Below are 19368 nucleotides of genomic sequence, written 5' to 3' on the forward strand. Positions count from 1 at the left end.
GAGAGGAGTGGGGGGAGGGCGGGAGGAGTGGGAGGCTGGGAGGAGGCGGAAATTTTTTCTCAATTAAAAATAAGTAAATAAATAAATAAAAAGAAAAAAAAGCAAAATAAATTATAAAAAGAATAAAAAGTCCACAAGTCAAACATAAAAATAAACAAAGGGACATATGTCTCTAGGATGGGAAATGATTTAGGAGGCATGATATACATGCCAATAACATTTAGTGAGTAACGAAAGAGTGCTGTGGAAAACTACATTTACACAAAATGATAGTCTAGATCAAAGTAGCCAATTTCTTTAAACTTGAGGCATTTATGATTATGTGAGTTGTTTTCAAATTGTCCACCCTTAGCCTACACAAAAATCTAAACTGGGGTTAAAATAAATCCTGTCCATTCCATTAAACAGGAAAATGGTAGGTATGAATTGATGTTTTCTTTATTTCCACCTTTCCTGTAAGGATGCTCGGAAGGGATCAGTGGCCATCATCAGTTCCCATCTCAGGGCTCTGAGAAAACTGGTCCTAGATAAGTCTTGGGCAATTACTGTATCTTTAATGAGTTATGTGGCATTGGACTCCTCTGGGATGCAGAACCCCTTGGGTCCAGAGATGGCTAGAAGGGGATATGTAAGAAGGTGTTGACTACAGAGGCTATTCTTTCCTGTGCTTATATTAAATAAAAGTGACCAGGGTCTGAAGCAGAAACATGAATACATTTTCAGTCATCCTAGATAAATTGTTAGTAGTTATCTCACTGTCCTCCAACCTATGGATCTTCCATTTCCAGTCTTATCACAGTTTGACTGGCAATTTTCAGGTATGATAACATTCTTTTCCATTCCCATACTTTGCAACATTTTCCCATACTATATAAAAACATTGTTATACAGTTACATTGATCATCTTGGTGATGATGAGGTTTATTACAACTACTTACAGTGCAATTCTTTTCCCATTTCAAACTATTAACAACTATTTAGAAGGTAGGGGAAATGTTGGAGATTTTAAGTCGTTTTTTAAAACATCTTTAGTTTTGGGACATAAGTAAACATTGAACATATCTCATATCAAAAAGAGCTCAGAAATCTGTAACTTTAAGTAATGCACATACTTGTTCCTTACTGCAACCTAAGTGTTCATTTATAAAGTTGAATATTAGTTTCAAACAAGATTCAATGTTATCAGGGAATCCCAGATAAGTTGCATGTACACTAACTGTTAGAACCATGTCCATGATAGATTATCATCTACTATTCAGGTCAAGAATTGTGAGTTCTGAACATGGCGAACAATGAGGGCTGATGAGAAGCCAAGGACAATGGCAAGGGGTTTTGATCCTACTTAATGTGCTGGCTTTGTGGGAGTCTAGCCAGTTTGGATGTTCACCTTCCAAGATATGGACGGAGGGGGGAGGACCTAAGACTTACCACAGGGCAGGGAACCCTGACTGCTCTTTGGACTGGAGAGGGAGGGGGAGAGGAGTGCGGAGAGGGGGAGAAGAGTGGGAGGAGGGAAGAAGGGTGGGAGGAGGGGGAGGGAAATGGGAGGCTGGGAGGAGGCGGAAACTTGTTTTTTTTTTTCTTCCTTTTCTCAATAAAAAAAAATTCAAGCAGTGAAGTCCATTAGGTCATCAGCAACAAGTTTCATGGGTGACCTTTGCTTCAAAATCTGTGCAAGTAAACTTCCATAAGACATGGACCCCAATCATTCACAGAATAAGAATAATGCTGAGAATCTAGGTGCACAATCTCACCTATATTGCTCTGCCCCTTTGTCACCAACATAACATCCATGAGTCAAACTCTGAGTGCATCTGTACTTAATGACCATTAGCAGGACGGAGACTCCAGTGGCTGGAATTGGTCACATAGTGTTATGGAAGGAGTTTCTTCCAACTCTGTTGTTCATTTTCTTCTAATTTTTTTTTTTCAGTTAGAGGTGGAATTCAGGGACTTGGTCATGCTAGATAATTACTGTACCATTGAGCTAAATGTCCAGGCTCCATCCCCACATTCTTTTATGCTTCTCTTTAACCTCCTTGCTGTCTTTGATATAGAATAGGGTTCATTAGACAGAGTTATCTAGAAGAAAACAGAACAAGACAAGGAACTGTTTTAAGGTACAGACCACACAATTGATAATAAGCCAATAGGTGCAGACTGGGGTTTCTGGGAAGAGTAGAGGTTACAGTTTCAAATTCAAGGCAGTCTGGATAACATTTCTCAAGATACTGCACTTTTTCTGCTTCTTCCGGCAACGGATCACATGAGGCTCATCACATAATGAAGGGTTAGAGTTACTTCACTCTGATTTAATGTTAATTGCAATTTGAACATTAATAACAGTATAAAACACTTTCTTAGAAATACCTAGAACCATAATTTAAAAACTTGTTACCAGACTGAGACCTGATCTTATAATAATTAAATATAAAATTAGTTATGGATATCTGAAGATGAACTCAAGAGAAGGAAAAAAAGTGATATTTCATAAAATGTTCATCATATATATTTTCATCATTCTCTGTGGAATCATAGGAATTGAAGCTTAAAATAGAATCATCAGTATTACTGAAAAGAGTATTGCATCTTACCTACCTTAATACTTTCCATGAATTCACAGTTGCATTTGTAAAGCTAATCAAAGAGTTTCACATTTTTTTTTTGATAAAAGATCAAATGTAGTGAGTTTATATTTTGGGGAAATTGAAGAAGAGTAAGTATTTGGATTTAATGTGCATTTCAGCCTTAAATCTGGAAGAGTCTTTATCTCAGGTTACACCAAAATCAGGAAATTTTTATATCTACTGAGTCACATCAAGGCAGGAATGGCTTTCCTGCATGAAGTTACAATCTGGAAACAGTAGCTGTGAACCAGTGATCAGGGCCTTTTTGGGAGGTGAGTACAAGAGGAAAGATGGTACCAGGATTTAATATGTGTAGAGACATAAGAAGTTTCAACTTAGCATATGGCATATTATATTTTGGAAACATAGGTGGGAGAAGTCATAACAGAGGAGAGCATGCAATAGGTATAATGAGCAGCGAATCAGAAATGTTGGAGACACAGATTTCAATTTGAAGTTATAGCATTGTTAAAGAGAAGAATGTAGACACTCATGAGTCAATAATAGACTGTATAGATTGATACAAGCTGGGTAAGCAAGCATCATTTATGCACACAATCAAAATTTTGTACTTAAAAATGAGATGGTCATCTGAGGAAAAAAGTCAGGAAATAGAGGAATGTATTTCCATCTAAGAATTCCAGTGTGGGTTAAATATATTGAAGAAAATAGTATTTAGATATGGTACATGGGTTGGAATTGAATGCTAACTTCAATATTTCAGGCAGAAAATTATGACATCTATTTTTAAGAATATAATTGGAGTTTTTAAATGCCTGGGTAAAAAGAACATGAAGATGAGAAACTATATGCTCTACTAGATTAGAGATTAAGGTAAGAAAAATGAAAAAAGCATATAATGGATATTGGATTAATTTTATTGTATCTTGAGAAACAAATGTGGGAGATAAAAAAAATTGGGAAAGAGAGAAGAGTGATTTTTTTTTTGGATGCATTGAATCTCAGATACCTGTGGAAAAAGTCATAGAAGATGATTAGTCAGAAATCGGGTAATAAAATATGTAGATTAGAGACAGCCATAACTGACTTTTATTTTGTAATATAACACATTAAAGTATGGGCTTATATAGAATTAAGAGGACTAGGTGTATAAAAATCCTACAAGAAAATTGAAAGAAAACTACAGAATGGGTGAACTTCAGTTGACTATAACAAACAAACAGGCAGGAAAGAGATATGCCAAAACATGGTGCATATCAGAAGCAATTAGTAGTGATTAGACACTACTAGACTATTAGTGCATGCCAATGCAACAGTAAAAGAAGCCATTCATGGATATAATGACTAAACATATATGGATGAAGAGATTACAAGTACTTTGATGAGAGAAAAATTAATTGCTGAAGAACATGCAAAACAGCACACCGTGTGTGATACAGAAACATGTTTGATTTCACAGGAATGTGGAGATGGACTGAGGGGGTGTCAACAGAGTTTATGACTGGGTTAGTACGTCATCATTTACCAAGACCACTAAAGGAGTTGAGTGTCAAGGTTATTCCATGCCACAGTGAAGCAAAGAGTATAAAAATTACAAAATATAAATATATTTTTTCCAAACTAAACAAATGAAATTGAAAATTAAAATCAATTAATCTCATACCGGCTAAACCAAACAGAATTTATGAAACTATTAACTTTTCTTTTATTTTTTGGGTCAGATCATGAATGGAAACAACCAAACTGTCATCTCCCAGTTCCTTCTCCTGGGCCTGCCCATCTCCCCAGAGCACCAGCACCTGTTCTATGTCCTGTTCCTGGCCATGTACCTCACCACTGTCCTGGGAAACCTCATCATCATCATCCTCACTCTACTGGACTCCCATCTGCACACTCCCATGTACTTGTTTCTCAGCAACTTGTCCTTTTCTGACCTCTGCTTCTCCTCTGTCACAATGCCCAAATTACTACAAAACATGGAAAGCCAGGAACCATCCATCACCTATTCAGATTGTCTGACACAAATGTACTTTTGGATGGCTTTTGCAGACACGGAGAGTTTCCTTCTTGTGGTTATGGCCTGTGACCATTATGTGGCCATCTGTTTCCCTCTTCATTACACCAGCATCATGAGCCCCAAGCTCTGTGCTTGTCTATTGGTGCCATTGTGGATGTTGACCACATTCCATGCCATGATACATACCCTGCTCATGGCTAGATTGTCTTTTTGCAAGAACAATGTAATCCTCCATTTTTTCTGTGACATATTGGCTCTTCTGAAGTTAGCCTGCTCAGACACCTACATTAACGAGTTAATGGTATTTATCATGACTAGTCTCATTGCTATTATACCATTCCTACTCATTGTTATGTCCTATGCAAGGATTATCTTTTCTATTCTCAAGGTTCCATCTATCCAGGGCATACACAAGGTCTTCTCCACCTGTGGTTCCCACCTGTCTGTGGTGTGTCTGTTTTATGGAACAATTATTGGACTCTATTTCTGCCCATCAACTAATAACTCTATTGTGAAAAAGACTACCATGGCTATGATGTACACAGTAGTGACTCCCATGCTGAATCCCTTCATCTACAGCCTCAGGAACAGAGACATCAAGAAGGCCCTGATAAGAGTCTTCTGCAATAAGAAAATCTTTTTGTGATGGTACACTTGTGATTTTTACCTAATGTTATGTAATAGACATGATGATATTAATATTGTCTGTCAGATGTTGTCCCTCACCATATCATCTACATGAAATGGCATGCTACATACCTGTTCAATACATGAAAGAAGAAATTTCGTGGAATAGTCAAAGTAGGAAAGAGTGTCTCTCATAGTTGGCTCTGTTTTCCTCCATACCTTGAGAGGATGTCTAATATGATCTCTACCTTACATTATTAAGTTGCTGTAATATCTTATCATGTACCCTGATTTCTCTTTGAGGTCAGCATAGCTGTGCGGTATGGGCCTGTGAAGTCAGCCCACACTGCACAGTGTGACCCTGTGTGGTCAACATAGCTACACGGTGTGGCCCTGTGAGCTCAGTCCATGCTGCATAGTGAGACCCTGTGAGGTCAGAATAGATGTGAGTGAGACAGACCCTGTGAGGTCAGCCTCGACAACAAGTGTGACCCTGTGAGGTCAGGATAGCTCCACAGTGAGACCATTGGCCTTAGTGTGGGATGCACAGGGAGACACTGAACGGGAAACTACCACTGAATGGAACTTCCACACATCAGTATGGACCTATGAAGCATTGTGACTGCTATATTAAAAAAATTGATAGTACTTCAAAATTTTGAACATATAATTACTATATAACAGAGAAATTGTAAATTTGAACACATATCTACAACCGTTGTGGGATTCAATGATGAGTACACTCAGTCTCCATCTGGTAAGAGATTCTAGTAGTAACTGTAGGGTAAAAGGGACAACTGGAGCAGGAAACTGACCAATCACTGAGCACCCTGACTCTGAATCCAGAGTCTGGGAAATGAAACACACCCTGTATTTGGGACCTGGGCCAAGGAGAGAAACATCTTTATCCCTGAACCCAGGACTCAAGACATGTGCCCTGACTCTGAAACTAGCATCAAAGAAACACACTTTGTCCCTAGAATCAGAGTCAGTCAAAGAAATATGCCCTGGTACTAAGAGTCAAAACGCTCAAGGACCAATGAAAGAAACAGTTTGGCCATGAAGGCAGAGCCACCTCTGCCCCTGACCAGCTAAACTGACAAATCCCTTAGCATGGAACACCTAACTAATCCTCCATCTCCCTGGGAAAACTCTGCCCCTAAGAAGCCCTATACAAGCCTCTCCATCCTTTTAGTTAAGAGCTGGCATTAATCCCTCCCTGGCAGAGATAGCCACTCTCCTGGATTCCTCCTTCCCAAATAAACCTCTTTCTCAAAAGAGTCTTGTGTGACAACTTTCATTTGCTGGCGCAGAGCAGAAGAATCTGACCAGGACCTTCCCCTTAGGGCACTGAACTGAAAAACCTTGCTGAGATGCTTCCTAGCAGGGCTTAGCAAGGCAGAGCAGAACAGAAGAACCTTGCTAGGAAGCTCCTTAAGGGAGCTGAGCAAGGCCAGATGAGGAAAAGTAACAACTTTTCACTGGAGATGGAGGAGATTGCTACATTTCTGCAGTGGGCTTCACTTTAGCAGAGTGTTAGCAAAAGAAGCGGAGAGCTCTGCTAGGTAAGGGAACAGAGCAGAACTCAACTATAGTGGTTCTCCAGGAGAAGAGCAGGGTCCCTATATCCTGCAGGAAGACCATCCCCCACAGCACCTCCAGATTTCAGTAGCCTGGCTTCTCAATAGTCAAGACACATTTCTTTTAGGGCTGAGCTGTCCCATTGCAGCTCCAGCCTTCAGAGCTGTCCTATTGAGGCTCCAAGCATATCCTGGCTTCTCAATAAGTCAGAATATTCCAACAACACTACTGTACCATATTCCCCTACAGTAACTTTTTTTTTTAACTTTTTACTTAGGCTTCTACTCTTGCCAATGTCTTCTTGTCCTTGGTGATGTGTCAGTATCTTTTAATCACCATCTCTATTTTTAAAATTGTTTTTATTGGGATCTATATTTTTCTTCATTATCTTCCCTTATGAACAAAAATATTTACTTGGGGATGGCTTACAATGGCAGTTATTTAGTCCTCTGTTATCACAGTGAAAAGCGTGGAGGCATGCAGGCAGACATAGTGCTGAAAAAGAACTGAGCATTCTACATCTTGATCTGCAGGCTGCAGAAAAAGACTGTCACATTGGGCTTAGTTTGAACATAGAAGGTCCCAAATCCTACCTCCAAAGTGACATGCTTCTTCCCCCAATGCCACACCTACTTTAACAAGACCACATCTCATAATAGTGCCACTCTTTTGGTGGCACGTGAGTCAATGGAGGATATTCCTACTCAAACCATCAGAAATACACAGCCATAGATGTGATCTTATATGGACCACTCCTTACCCAAAGTTTAGGAAGCGTCATGGAAGAAGAGGTAGAATGATTGCAAGAGCCAGAGTTTGGGGAGAAAGATGATGAGATGCTGGCCTCTGGTGATGACATAACTGTTATATACAGGAATTAACAGCAATCATGGTCACATGCACAAAAACTACACAAAATCAAGCCAGTTAAAAATTCAGCTTGGCTGCACTAAGGCCATCCACCCAGAGGGGTGAGTGTCTGCCTGCTGGGCAGGCCTGAAGGTCCCTGAAAGGGAGTGCGGGCACCTTCAGCTTGTGCTGCAGGGTCCTCTGGATTCTACTCGACCCCGCCCTGCTCCTACGTTCGCCCTTTTGTCCGCGGTGCCCTTACCTAGCAGAGCTCTCCGTTTCTTTTGCCCCAGATGTTTCTTTCACTAACACTCTGCTAAAGTGAAGCCCACTGCAGAAATGTAGCAATCTCCTCCATCTCCAGTGAAAAGTTGTTACTTTTCCTCATCTGGCCTTGCTCAGCCCCCTTAAGGAGCTTCCTAGCAAGGTTCTTCTGTTCTGCTCTGCCTTGCTAAGCCCTGCTAGGGAGCATCTCAGCAAGGTTTTTCAGTTCAGTGCCCTAAGGGGAAGGTCCTGGTCAGATTCTTCTGCTCAGTGCCAGCAAATGAAGGTCTCCAGTCAAACATAACCCTTGTATATTACCTGAACAGGCAAGGGGTACATACAACAACTGAAACTCAAGAATATTTTGAAGATTCTATTTTTTCCTCTTAATTTTTGGGCATTTTATTCTTTTGCTTACATATTATGGTTTCTAATTTTTTATTTACATGGTGTGTGTGTGTGTGTGTGTGTGTGTGTGTGTGTGTGCATCTATGTCTGTATTCCTTTTACTTTTTCTTTGGTTTTCATTTTCCTGCTTGTATTCTAAAAGAGAGAGAAAAAAGGAGTGGGGTTGAACATAGAGGGTGATGTGGAAGAAGACAGAGGGAAAATCATAGAATATATGGTATGAAAAAATTCTATTTTCAATAAAGACAACATGAAAAGCTAAATTTTTAATTGCTTTACATGTAAATTTTATAAGCAGACAATCAATTTATAGTAATAGTTCTTGTTGGAATTGTGGTTGTAATTTCATTAAGTATTGAAGAGATGACCTATTAACAAAATTTAACCTTACAATCCAGGAAAATGCTATAAGAAGATACGCCTTAGGCCTTTTGTCTTTAATTTGTATTTTGCAGTTTTGAAAATATAGATTCTATAATACAGTACTGGATGATGGAATATAAACTTTTACCACTGTGCTTCCTTCCTGTGGATGCAATGTAAATAGTTGTCTGATATTCCTGATGTCATATCTTCCTCCTACAGTGGACCTACACCCTCAAACAAAGAGCCAAAAGAAACAATTTCCTTGAGAGCTTCATGTATGTATATAGCATTTTTTCGATACTTTGATTCCTGATTCTTTCTGAATAGAGTTATGGTTTCAACTTCCCCCACTCAGTTCTAGTCTGACAGTATTAAATGAAAAATGCCAGAGGCGAACAGTTGATGGTGTAGAATGATATGCCATCCATCTAGTATGATGAAAACTGAGTGCTCAGTCTCCATCTACAAGAAATATGAATGATCACTTTGTCTACCATTTCCACAACCCATCTGTTGCCCTCCCTGTGAGGTGTTCTTCCACCATCTTGAGAACCAAGTCAGTTCCTGTGCTGTGAAGCCTTATATAGGGAGATTCACATAAATCTTCAAATGAGGCTTAGAGAGCTGGGTAAAACTGTATCACTTTTCCTGTGTCTGTCACCTAACTTCCTGTTACAAAGGCATTGCAATAGCTCTCATGACCAGTAGGAAGGTGAGTGTAATACAGTATATTTTTGGAGAAGGAAAACAGAGAGTAGTAGATGGCTTTAATTGAGGTAATTTATTACTATAACTAATTGTTACTCTTAGCCTTTACTGTGCCTAATATGTAAGTGAAACTTTACTATACACAAATGTTTGTGTAAGAAAACCCAACGCTACAGAATCTTGGTGTGATCTTTGTTTTCAGGCATGTTCTGAGGCATTGGATTCTATTCCCCCATGGGAGGGAGAAATATTTTGAATGTATTTTGAAAAGATAATAACAAGTTATTTAGTGACTGGGAAGTATTTATTATGTACTTTTAGATGCTATGATGTTGCTAACTTAGTAGTTCTCAAATCCTTTTTCAGATGATCTCGAATTCTACATGGACTATTATATTGCCTATGAATAATAACCATGCATTTCCCCATATGTAAATAATTCAGTTCTTTTGTCATTGTTGTTCTTTGCTACATCCTGATAAAAGAGTTACATTTACAAGATATAAAAATACATTGATCTTGATACAGGGAAAAAGATGACTTTCAAAATTGTTGGGAAAACAGCAAATAGAATTTTGAGAGAAATATATGCTAGAGTTTACAGACATTGGAAAAGAAGAAAATCTATAATTAATTGTGGTATGAATCTAGAAAAAATGCCTTAACCTCAAAAGAAGTGGGAAAGAGGAAATTACATACATACACACATACACTGCAAAAGCACACACACAGGGTAGGAATCAGTTGAAATTGAAGATGAAATATCAAAGAAGTTAATGAAACCAAAAGCTTGTCCTTTTAATAGAGTACTAAAAAATCCATTGAAAGTGAAGAAAGGAACATGAATCACTAGGATGAGAAATGAATGAAGAGGCATGCTATAAGCCAAGGAAATTCAGAGAGCAGCAAAAGAATTCTGAGAACAACTCCATACCCACAAATTGATGTCAAAATCAAAGCAGAAAATTTCCTTAATCACAAAGTATTTATAATTACTGCAGTGGTTTTCAAATAGCCCACCCTTAGCCTACATGAATGTCTACATTTGTTTCATTTACAAATAAATCATGTCCATTCCATAACAGGCATATGGTAGGGATAAATAGATCTTCTTTTTATCATTTTCACCTTCTCCAAAAGTATATTCAGTAGTGCTCTATGGCCATCAGTATCCCACACCTCAGGAGACTGAGAAGATTTGTCCTAGATAGGTCCTGGGCAATTATTGTGTATTTAATGAGTTGTACAGGATCTGGACTCCTCTGGGATGCAGGGCCTCTTGGGTCCAGAGATAGCTAGAAAGGACATGTGAGAAAATGTTGACTACAAATGCTGTTCTTTCCTTGTTTATAATGAATCAATGTGACAGGATCTGAAGCAGGGACCTTAATATAACTTCATCCCTCTTAGAAAAATTGTCAGGAGGTACATTACTGTCTTCCAAATTATGGATCTTACATTTCCAGTTTTGTGATCATATGACTGGCAATTTTCAGGTATGATAACATTTTTTTTTGCTGTTTTCATACTTGACAACATTTTCACATAGAGTAGAAAATACCTTGTTCCACAGTTGCATTGACATTCATTTTGGTGAAGATTAGGTTTGTTACAATTACTTACAGGGCAATTGTTTTTCCATTTCAGCATAATAACATCTCTTTAGAGGGTAGGGGCAATGCTGGAGTTGTTAAGTTTTCCTTTAAAACATTTTTAGCTTTGGAATATTAGGAAACATTGAACAGATCTCCTATTCAAAAGAGCTCAGAATTCTGTAATTGTAAGCAATGCATGTACTTGTTCCTTACTGAAACCCAGTGACCAGAATATTGACATCATCTTAGTCTCCATGTATAAAGCTGAATATCATCTTCAAAACAAGAGTCAGTATTTTCAGAGAATCCAAGGTGGGTTGCGTGTATATTAACTCATAGAACCATGTCCATGGGATATTCTCATCTGCTATTCAGGTCAAGAATTGATAAAGAGAACTACATTGGTCAGAATTAGCAAGCTTCATATGTGATCTCTGCTTTGTAGTCTCTGCATGTAAACATACATGATGTATGTATTATGGCAATTATTTTTTCAATAAAAATTCAGGAGTCATGTATAAGGATAAAAACCTGAATAATCAGCCAAACACCTGAGAAGTGACCAGCTCACTCCTCACTCTCTCCTTCCTCAATCCATAAGGGCTGAAAATCTTTCTAAACCCCTTCATACTACTTCTGGCGTCTCTCTATATGTCCTCAGCCATCTAAAATATCTATGGCAAATTTTGGTCAGTTAGTAGCTAGTTCTGCTCTCTGATTCAAGGTAAACTTTATATCAGCCTCAGAAGTGTAAGAGTGTGTTCAAAATGCCCTACAAAACCTACATAAGATATGGCGCCCACTCATTCACAGAGTAAGAATAATTCTGAGAAACTAGGTACACAATTTCACCTATATTGCCATTCTCATTATCACTAAACATAATGTCCAAGTATCAAACCATTAATGCAGCTGCACTAATGACCACCAGCAGGATAGGAGACCCCAAAGCTAGACTCAGTCAGATAATGTCTTGGAAGGATTTCCCAACTCTTTGTGTGTGTTCATTTTGTTCTTTTTTATGATTTATTTATCTTATTTTTATAATTTATTTTATGTGCATTGGTGTGAAGCTGTCAGATCCCCTGGAACTGGATTTTCAGACAGTTGTGAGCTGCCATGTGGGTGCTAGGAATTGAACCCAGGTCCTCTGGAAGAGCAGTCAGTGCTCTTAACCACTGAGCCATTTCTCCAGCCCCTTGTTCTATTTTTTTCAGTTAGAGGTGGAACTCAGTGCTTTGGGTATGCTAGGTTAACTACTGTGTCACTGAGCTAAAACCCAGGTCCTATTCTCACATCTTTTTGTAATTCTTCTTGATTTCTTTGCCATCTTACCTATAGACTTGGGTTCATTGGACAAAGTTATCTAGAAGAAAACATAACAAGATAGGGAATTGTCTTAAAGATGCAGCCCACACACTTGAGAACTGGCAAGTCCAGGAGATTCAGACTGGAGTCCCTGGGAAGAGTGGAAGTTACATTCTCTCATTCAGGGCAATCTTCAGGTTTCTCAAGAGACTGTAGTTTTTCTGTTTCTTCCAACAATTGTTCACATGAGGATCATCACATTACAAAAGGTTACAGTTATTTTTACAATAATTTAAATGTAATTACTAATTTAAATGTTAATCACAAAGTAAAACACCTTCAAAAAATTTCCAGAGTTATAATTTGACCAAACTTGCTATCAGGACATAGAACATTTCCTATAATAATTAACTACAAAGTTAGGTATAGATACTTGAAGATGAAGTCAAGAGAAGGATAAAAATGAGAGCTTCATAAAATGTTCATCATATATATTTTCCTACACTACTATCAGTGGAACCATATAAATGGAAACATAAAAAATTGTGAGTCTTTAGTATTATTGAAAAGAGCACTGCATCCTACTCACCTTAAAACCTTACATAAATACACAGTTGTATCCCTAAAGCTAATCACAGAGTATTACATTTCATGTTAAAACTTTCAAGTTTGGTGATTTTATATTATGAGGAAATTGAAGAAGAATGATTATTTGTATTTAATGTGCATTTTTGTCCTTAAATTTGAAAAAGTTTTTGTCTCAGAATACATCATAGCCAGGAAATCTTCATGCACACTGAGTCTCATCCAGGCAGGGCAGGTGTTGGTTTTCTATGTGGGCAGTCATGGCCTTTTCTTCATGAAGTTACAGTGTGGCAACAATATCTGTGAAACAGTAATCAGAGCCATTGGTAGTTGTAGAAAGTACAAGGTGCGCAGGCAACAGGGTAATATATCTTACTGTATGTAGAGACACAACGAGGTTTAATTTAGCATATGGCATATCATATTGTGGGAACAAAACTGAAACAAGTCACACCAGAGGGGAAGCATGCAATAGATAAAATGAGGATCAAATCATAAATGATGGCTGTACAAACTTCAATTTGAAGTACAGAATGGCTGTAGAGAAGAATGCAAGCAATTTGTGAAACCATAGTGGGATAGAAGTTGCTAAAGTCAGATAAGCAATCATCGTTTGTGCACATGATAGAAATTTTTTTCTTAAGAAGAACATGTTCACCTGAGGAATGAATCAGGAAATATTCAATTTTTTTCCATCTCAGAATATATTTACGTCTCAGAATGCCAGTGTTGGATAAACATACTGAAGAAATAGTTTTTAGACAGGGGACATGGGTTGGGATTGAAAGCTGACTTTAATATTTCGGGCAGAAGACAATGCCACCCATTAGTAAGGATATGATTGTATGGTTTTAAATGCCTGGAGAGAAGAGGGTGAAGAATACAAACTATATGCTTTGCTACTTTAGAGTCCAAAGTAAGAAAAAAGAAAAAATCAATAAAACTTATATAATTGATGTTGAATTAGTTTTATTGTATTATGAGAAAGAAGAGACATGGGAAATAGATGTTGGGAGAGAGAGAATTGAATTTCTCTTGGGATGCATCGAACCTTAGATGTCTGTGGGGGAAAACATAGTAGATGATCAGTCAGTGATGCGGTGGTGATTCTGCAAGTTAGAGACACAGTTATATCTAGCAATTAATTGGTAATGTAACTTATTAAAGAATATATGTTTTTCTTGGGGCTCATAAAATCTAGAGGATTAGGTGTAAAAAAGGTCCTTTAAAAAACAGATAAAACTATACAATGAAGTGAACTATAGTTGCCTAGAAGAAGCAGGCAGGTAGGAAAGAGTTATGTCAGTACACTGTGCATATTAGAAACAATTAGGTGTGATTAGGTAATACTAGACACTTAGAGCATGCTAAGGCAACAAGAAGAAAAATCATTCATGGTTATAATGACAGAACATACTGGTATGTAGAGCTTACAATAACTTTGTAAGAGTAAGATTGATAACTGAAGAAAAAGCAACACACCCTGTGTATTTCAGAAACATGACTGTTTTCATGGGGGCATGGAGATGGATTGGGGGAGTGTCAGGAGAGTATATAGGACTGGTTTAACATGTCATCACCTACCAAGGATAACTGAAGATCTTAAGAGATTAAGGTTATTCCATGCCATAGAAAAGCACAGAATATAAATTTAGAAAATATAAAATATATTCTTTCTAAATTAAACAAATGGGATTGAATAATAGAATTGATCTATCTCATACAAGTTTAAAGAGGAGTGTTTAACAAATTGCTGATTATTTTTCTTAAAGTCATTGGAGACAGATCATGACTGGAAACAACCAAACTGTCATCTCCCAGTTCCTTCTCTTGGGCCTGCCCATCCCCCCAGAGCATGAGCACCTGTTCTATGCCCTGTTCCTGGCCATGTACCTCACCACCGTCCTGGGGAACCTCATCATCATCATCCTCACTCTACTGGACTCCCATCTGCACACTCCCATGTACTTGTTTCTCAGCAACTTGTCCTTCTCTGACCTCTGCTTCTCCTCTGTCACAATGCCCAAGTTGCTGCAGAACATGCAAAGCCAGAACCCATCTATCCCATATGCAGGTTGTCTGACACAAATGTACTTTTTATTTTTTTTTGGAGTCATGGAGAGTTTCCTTCTTACAGCCATGGCCTATGACCGTTATGTGGCCATCTGCTTCCCCCTTCATTACACCAGCATAATGAATCCCAAACTCTGTGCTTGTTTATTGCTGCCACTGTGGATGCTGGCCACATTCAATGCCATGATGCACACCCTGCTCATGGCTAGACTGTCTTTTTGTGAGAACAATGTGATACTCCACTTTGTCTGTGACATACTGGCTCTCCTGAGGTTGGCCTGCTCAGACACTCACATTAATGAGTTAGTGTTATTTATCATGAGTGATCTCATTGGTATTATACCTTTCCTACTCATTGTTATGTCCTATGTAAAGATTGTTTTTTCTATTCTCAAGGTTCATTCTACCCAGACCATCTACAAGCTCTTCTCCACCTGTGGTTCCCACCTGTCTGTGGTGTCTCTGTTCTATGGGACAATTATTGGTGTATACTTATGTCAACCAGCTAATAACTCTACTGTGAAGGAGACTGTCATGGCTATGATGTACACAGTGGTGACACCCATGATGAACCCTTTCATTTACAGCCTGAGGAACAGAGACATAAAGGAGGCCCTGATAAGAGTTTTCTACAATAAGAAAATCACTTTATAATGGTAGCACTTGTGATTTTTAATTATTTTTATGTAACAAACATAATGATGTTAATATTTTATGCTAGATGTTGTCCCAAATCTTAGAACATACATGAAAGGGCATGCTACATAACTGATCAATACATAAAAAGGGGTGTAGTGTAGTAGTCAAAGTAGGAAAGATTGTCTTTGATAGCTGGCCACATCTCTTCCTCCATACTTTGCACAAATTATCCTGTAAATGCATAGTAGAAGAGGTTCTGTTTGATGCAATCTCTGTTCCTTAAATTCTTAAGTTGTTGTAACATTTTACCATTTACTCTGACTTCTGCGGACATTGATGTATCAATTAAAATTGTTTAAGTAATGGATTTATGATTCTTGCTAACAATGCAATCTCCCCACCACCCAATTTCCTTCAATTATTTCCTACATGTTCTCCCACTCTGACTTGATATCCTTTTGTTCTCTCAAATCCCTCTGATTATTTTATGTCTTTGTTGTCTTTTCTGACTTCTCTTGATGCTGAACAAATTTGGGGTAATCATTTTGTACCATTTTGTGTCATTTATACAAATTTTCCTTTTAATTTGAAATTGACTAATAACCAGGAAGAATTCAATTTACTTATCTAAGATGATAGAAAGAATAAAGAAAGCTAGAAGTTGGTAATACCTCATATGTTTCATATTTTACTTAGTAAAATTTCTATTTATAGTTAATGTCTTTATTTTACTCTTGTAACAATCTCAAGGATATAGAGAAAGTTCTGTTTCATATAATAAAGAACATGAGACTCATTGACTTCCTATCTCACACCAAGGGGCAATGGTTCAGTTGTGCATGAGGTCACAGACCAACTCTCCTCTTTTGTCTCATTTCTTTACTGTAAAAAGAATATTTCTTTATTTTGTATATTCTTAGCCTCATTATGAAATGGAATAACTTTGTTCACTTGATTTCCTCAGTTGACCTTGGTATGTGATGACATACAAACTCAGTCTTTATACTCCTCTCTTAATGTCTATCTCCATGTGAGGCCAATCCTCTAGGGCTTTTCACTGCCTGATGAACTCCACTTAAGCCTCTCTTTAAACTTCCATAAGAACATCTAATATTTGAACTCTTTCATTCCCAGAGAGTCTTTTCTTTGTATTTTTCTTGTTTGTTGAATTATGATGCCATCTCTACCCAATGATATCTTTAACCTCTTCTCTGTACATTCATATATTTATAAAAGTGCATAGAATTTTTAATTGAGCCTCTTTATTGAATAATATTCTATGACATTTTATTATATTTTCCCCATATAGTTAATTAGCAATAGTTGTCATAGCTAAACTCTGATACTTTCATGCTATAAAAGAATTATCAGAGACAAGATATACAATATACATCACTTTCCTCAACCTCTGGAAAATAGGGTTAACAGACAGACATAGATTCTCTATAATATTGTGTTTAAGAGCTATTGGAAGTAAGCAAAAGCTCTGTTCTGCAATATAAGAGAGGTCCACAGTACAAAAATATAGCTTAGAATGCACATCTCTTTAAACACATTTAAAAGTTTTAAGTGATACATAAATCATACAGTTGTATTAACATAATATAAAGTGATGAATACAATATATAATAAAGAAGATGGAATGTGTCAGATTGGAAAAAAGAGGTTCATGGGGAACAAAGAATCTTGATAAGGAGTTGCTTTCATTTGTGGCAAAGTTAGCTACTGGGCAAACAGATTTCCATTGCCTTGACTGCTGATAGAATGTTGTCCAAATTGGTCAAGCAAGATGCTAAACAAGGCAACTGCTGAACTTTGTCAAAGTAAGGTTGTACAGTGAACATCTAATACTTAAACTCTTTCATTCACAGAAAGTCTTTTTTTTTGTATTTTTCTTGTTTGTTGAATTATGATGCCATCTCTACCCAATGATATCTATAACCTCTTCAAAATTCTTAGGGTTAAACAGGGTCAGAGAGAAACTTTTAGTTAATTTTTTCAAAGATTAACTAAGGCTGTACAAATAGGGGTAACTGACTCAGAAGCTAGACATATACTAATTAAATCTTTGGCTTATGAGAATGCCACTTAGAATGCAAAAGGATCTTTTGGCCTTTAAAGATCATATCAGTGCCAGTGGATGAATGGATCTTGCATACAATGAATATTGAGACACTTGACTATAGTACAGAAGCTTGGGTAGGAGAAACAATTTCCAATGGTCTAAGGATACATCAAAATACCAAATGTTTTAATTGTGATAGAATGGGACATCTGAGAAGGGATTGTAGATAAGGAATTCCTAGGAATAATTTTTCCTCTGGGGATGGCACAAATGGAAGGATTCAGCTTTTAGGTATATATAGGAGGAATAGCAAAGGCCAACATTGGACCAATGAATGTAGGTCAACAAAGACAGACTAGGCACACCAATACCATTGGGAAACTACCCAAGGGACCTCTCACAGGCCCCCAAGCCAAAATTGGTTAAGCCCTTCCCAGTCACTGTGAAGGATATATTTCACCAGGAAAACAAAAACATCCAGAGCCTTCTCTAAAATACCACACTGTTCTGGGTGATAGAATAAACATGGAGGATAAATAAAAAATTCTGATAGAGACTCGGAAATGTATATTCTGGAAGACTTCTATAAATGACCAGAGACCAAAGCTAAGAGTGTGTATAAATGGCATTCTAATTGTTGGTTTAATAGACACAGGTATGGTTGTAAGTATCATTACTCAAGAATCTTGGCAACAGAATTGGCTCTCTCAAGAGGTAGATGTTCAGTTCCTAGGAAATGGAATGTCATCTCAAGTGAAACAAACATGAGATGAGTTGAATGCATAGGACTAGAAGGGCACAGAGGTAGACTAAGACCATATGTAGGTAATAGTGCACTGAATTTGTGGGATCATGACCTATTACAGCAATGGAATACCCAGATTAACATTCCTGTATCCCCAAAAACATATGTTTTGGGGAAATATATTAGAAGATATAGAAAAAGGTCACTGGCCTTTCAGACTGTACCAGAACATAAAGCAATTGACAAATCTTCAGAGGCACTAATGGCCCTGCCTTTAAAATGGTTAACTGAGAATCCAATATGGGTTAAGCAGTGGCCTCTAACTGAAGAAAAGTTACAGGCTTTAGAATGGTTGGTAAGAGAGCAACTAGATGCTCGCCATATTGAAGAATCTATCAGCCCTTATGATTCTCCTTTATTTGTTAAAAAGAAATATGGAAAATGGAGAATGGTGACAGATCTTAGAGCTATCAACATGGTTATTCAGCTTATGAGCTCTTTACATTCTGGAATTCCTCTGCCTTCTCTGTTACCAAAGTGATGGCCTCTCATAGTTATTGATTTAAAGAACTGTTTATTCACTATACCTTTACAAGAGAAAGATAGAAAAAAAGTTTGCCTTTACAGTGCCTACCTAAAATAATTCTCATCCTACTAGGAGATATCAATGGACTGTTATTCCACAGGGAATGCTCAATATCCCTACCCTGTGTATTTATGGTTTTGCCCATAGATTTGTGTTGCTCTTAGCCTTGTGGAGAAGATCTTCTTATTATAGTAGGTATTGGTTAATGCTGAGACAAATTACTATTTAATTGCTGAGAATAAGTGACTATGAGTATTGTCTTAGGGTTTTTATTTTTGTGAATAGATACCATGACCATGGCAATTCTTAAGAAGGAAAATATTTAATTGAGGCTGGTTTATAATGTCAGAGATTTAGTCCATTA

The 19368-nt window shown here is 37.5% G+C and overlaps 2 protein-coding genes across 2 annotated transcripts; both read left to right on the forward strand.

Moving 5' to 3' along the window:
* Window positions 1-4312: 4312 nt before the first annotated feature.
* Window positions 4313-5251, forward strand: LOC101996588 (olfactory receptor 1496-like). The gene has a single exon (XM_005350261.1). It carries the CDS (start codon window positions 4313-4315, stop codon window positions 5249-5251), a length of 939 nt encoding a protein of 312 aa, XP_005350318.1.
* Window positions 5252-14684: 9433 nt separating this feature from the next.
* On the forward strand, window positions 14685-15623 carry LOC102001712 (olfactory receptor 1496-like). The gene has a single exon (XM_005349584.1). The coding sequence runs from the start codon at window positions 14685-14687 to the stop codon at window positions 15621-15623; it is 939 nt and encodes a 312-aa protein (XP_005349641.1).
* The last annotated feature ends 3745 nt before the right edge of the window (window positions 15624-19368 follow it).

Source organism: Microtus ochrogaster, chromosome 7 (genome assembly GCF_000317375.1).
Source record: "Microtus ochrogaster isolate Prairie Vole_2 chromosome 7, MicOch1.0, whole genome shotgun sequence".
In the NCBI taxonomy this organism is placed as follows: Eukaryota; Metazoa; Chordata; class Mammalia; order Rodentia; family Cricetidae; genus Microtus; species Microtus ochrogaster.

Excerpts from the sequence above, each read along its gene's own strand:
- LOC101996588 (XM_005350261.1), top strand. The coding sequence starts at position 4,313 with ATGAATGGAAACAACCAAACTGTCATCTCCCAGTTCCTTCTCCTGGGC.
- LOC102001712 (XM_005349584.1), top strand. The coding sequence starts at position 14,685 with ATGACTGGAAACAACCAAACTGTCATCTCCCAGTTCCTTCTCTTGGGC.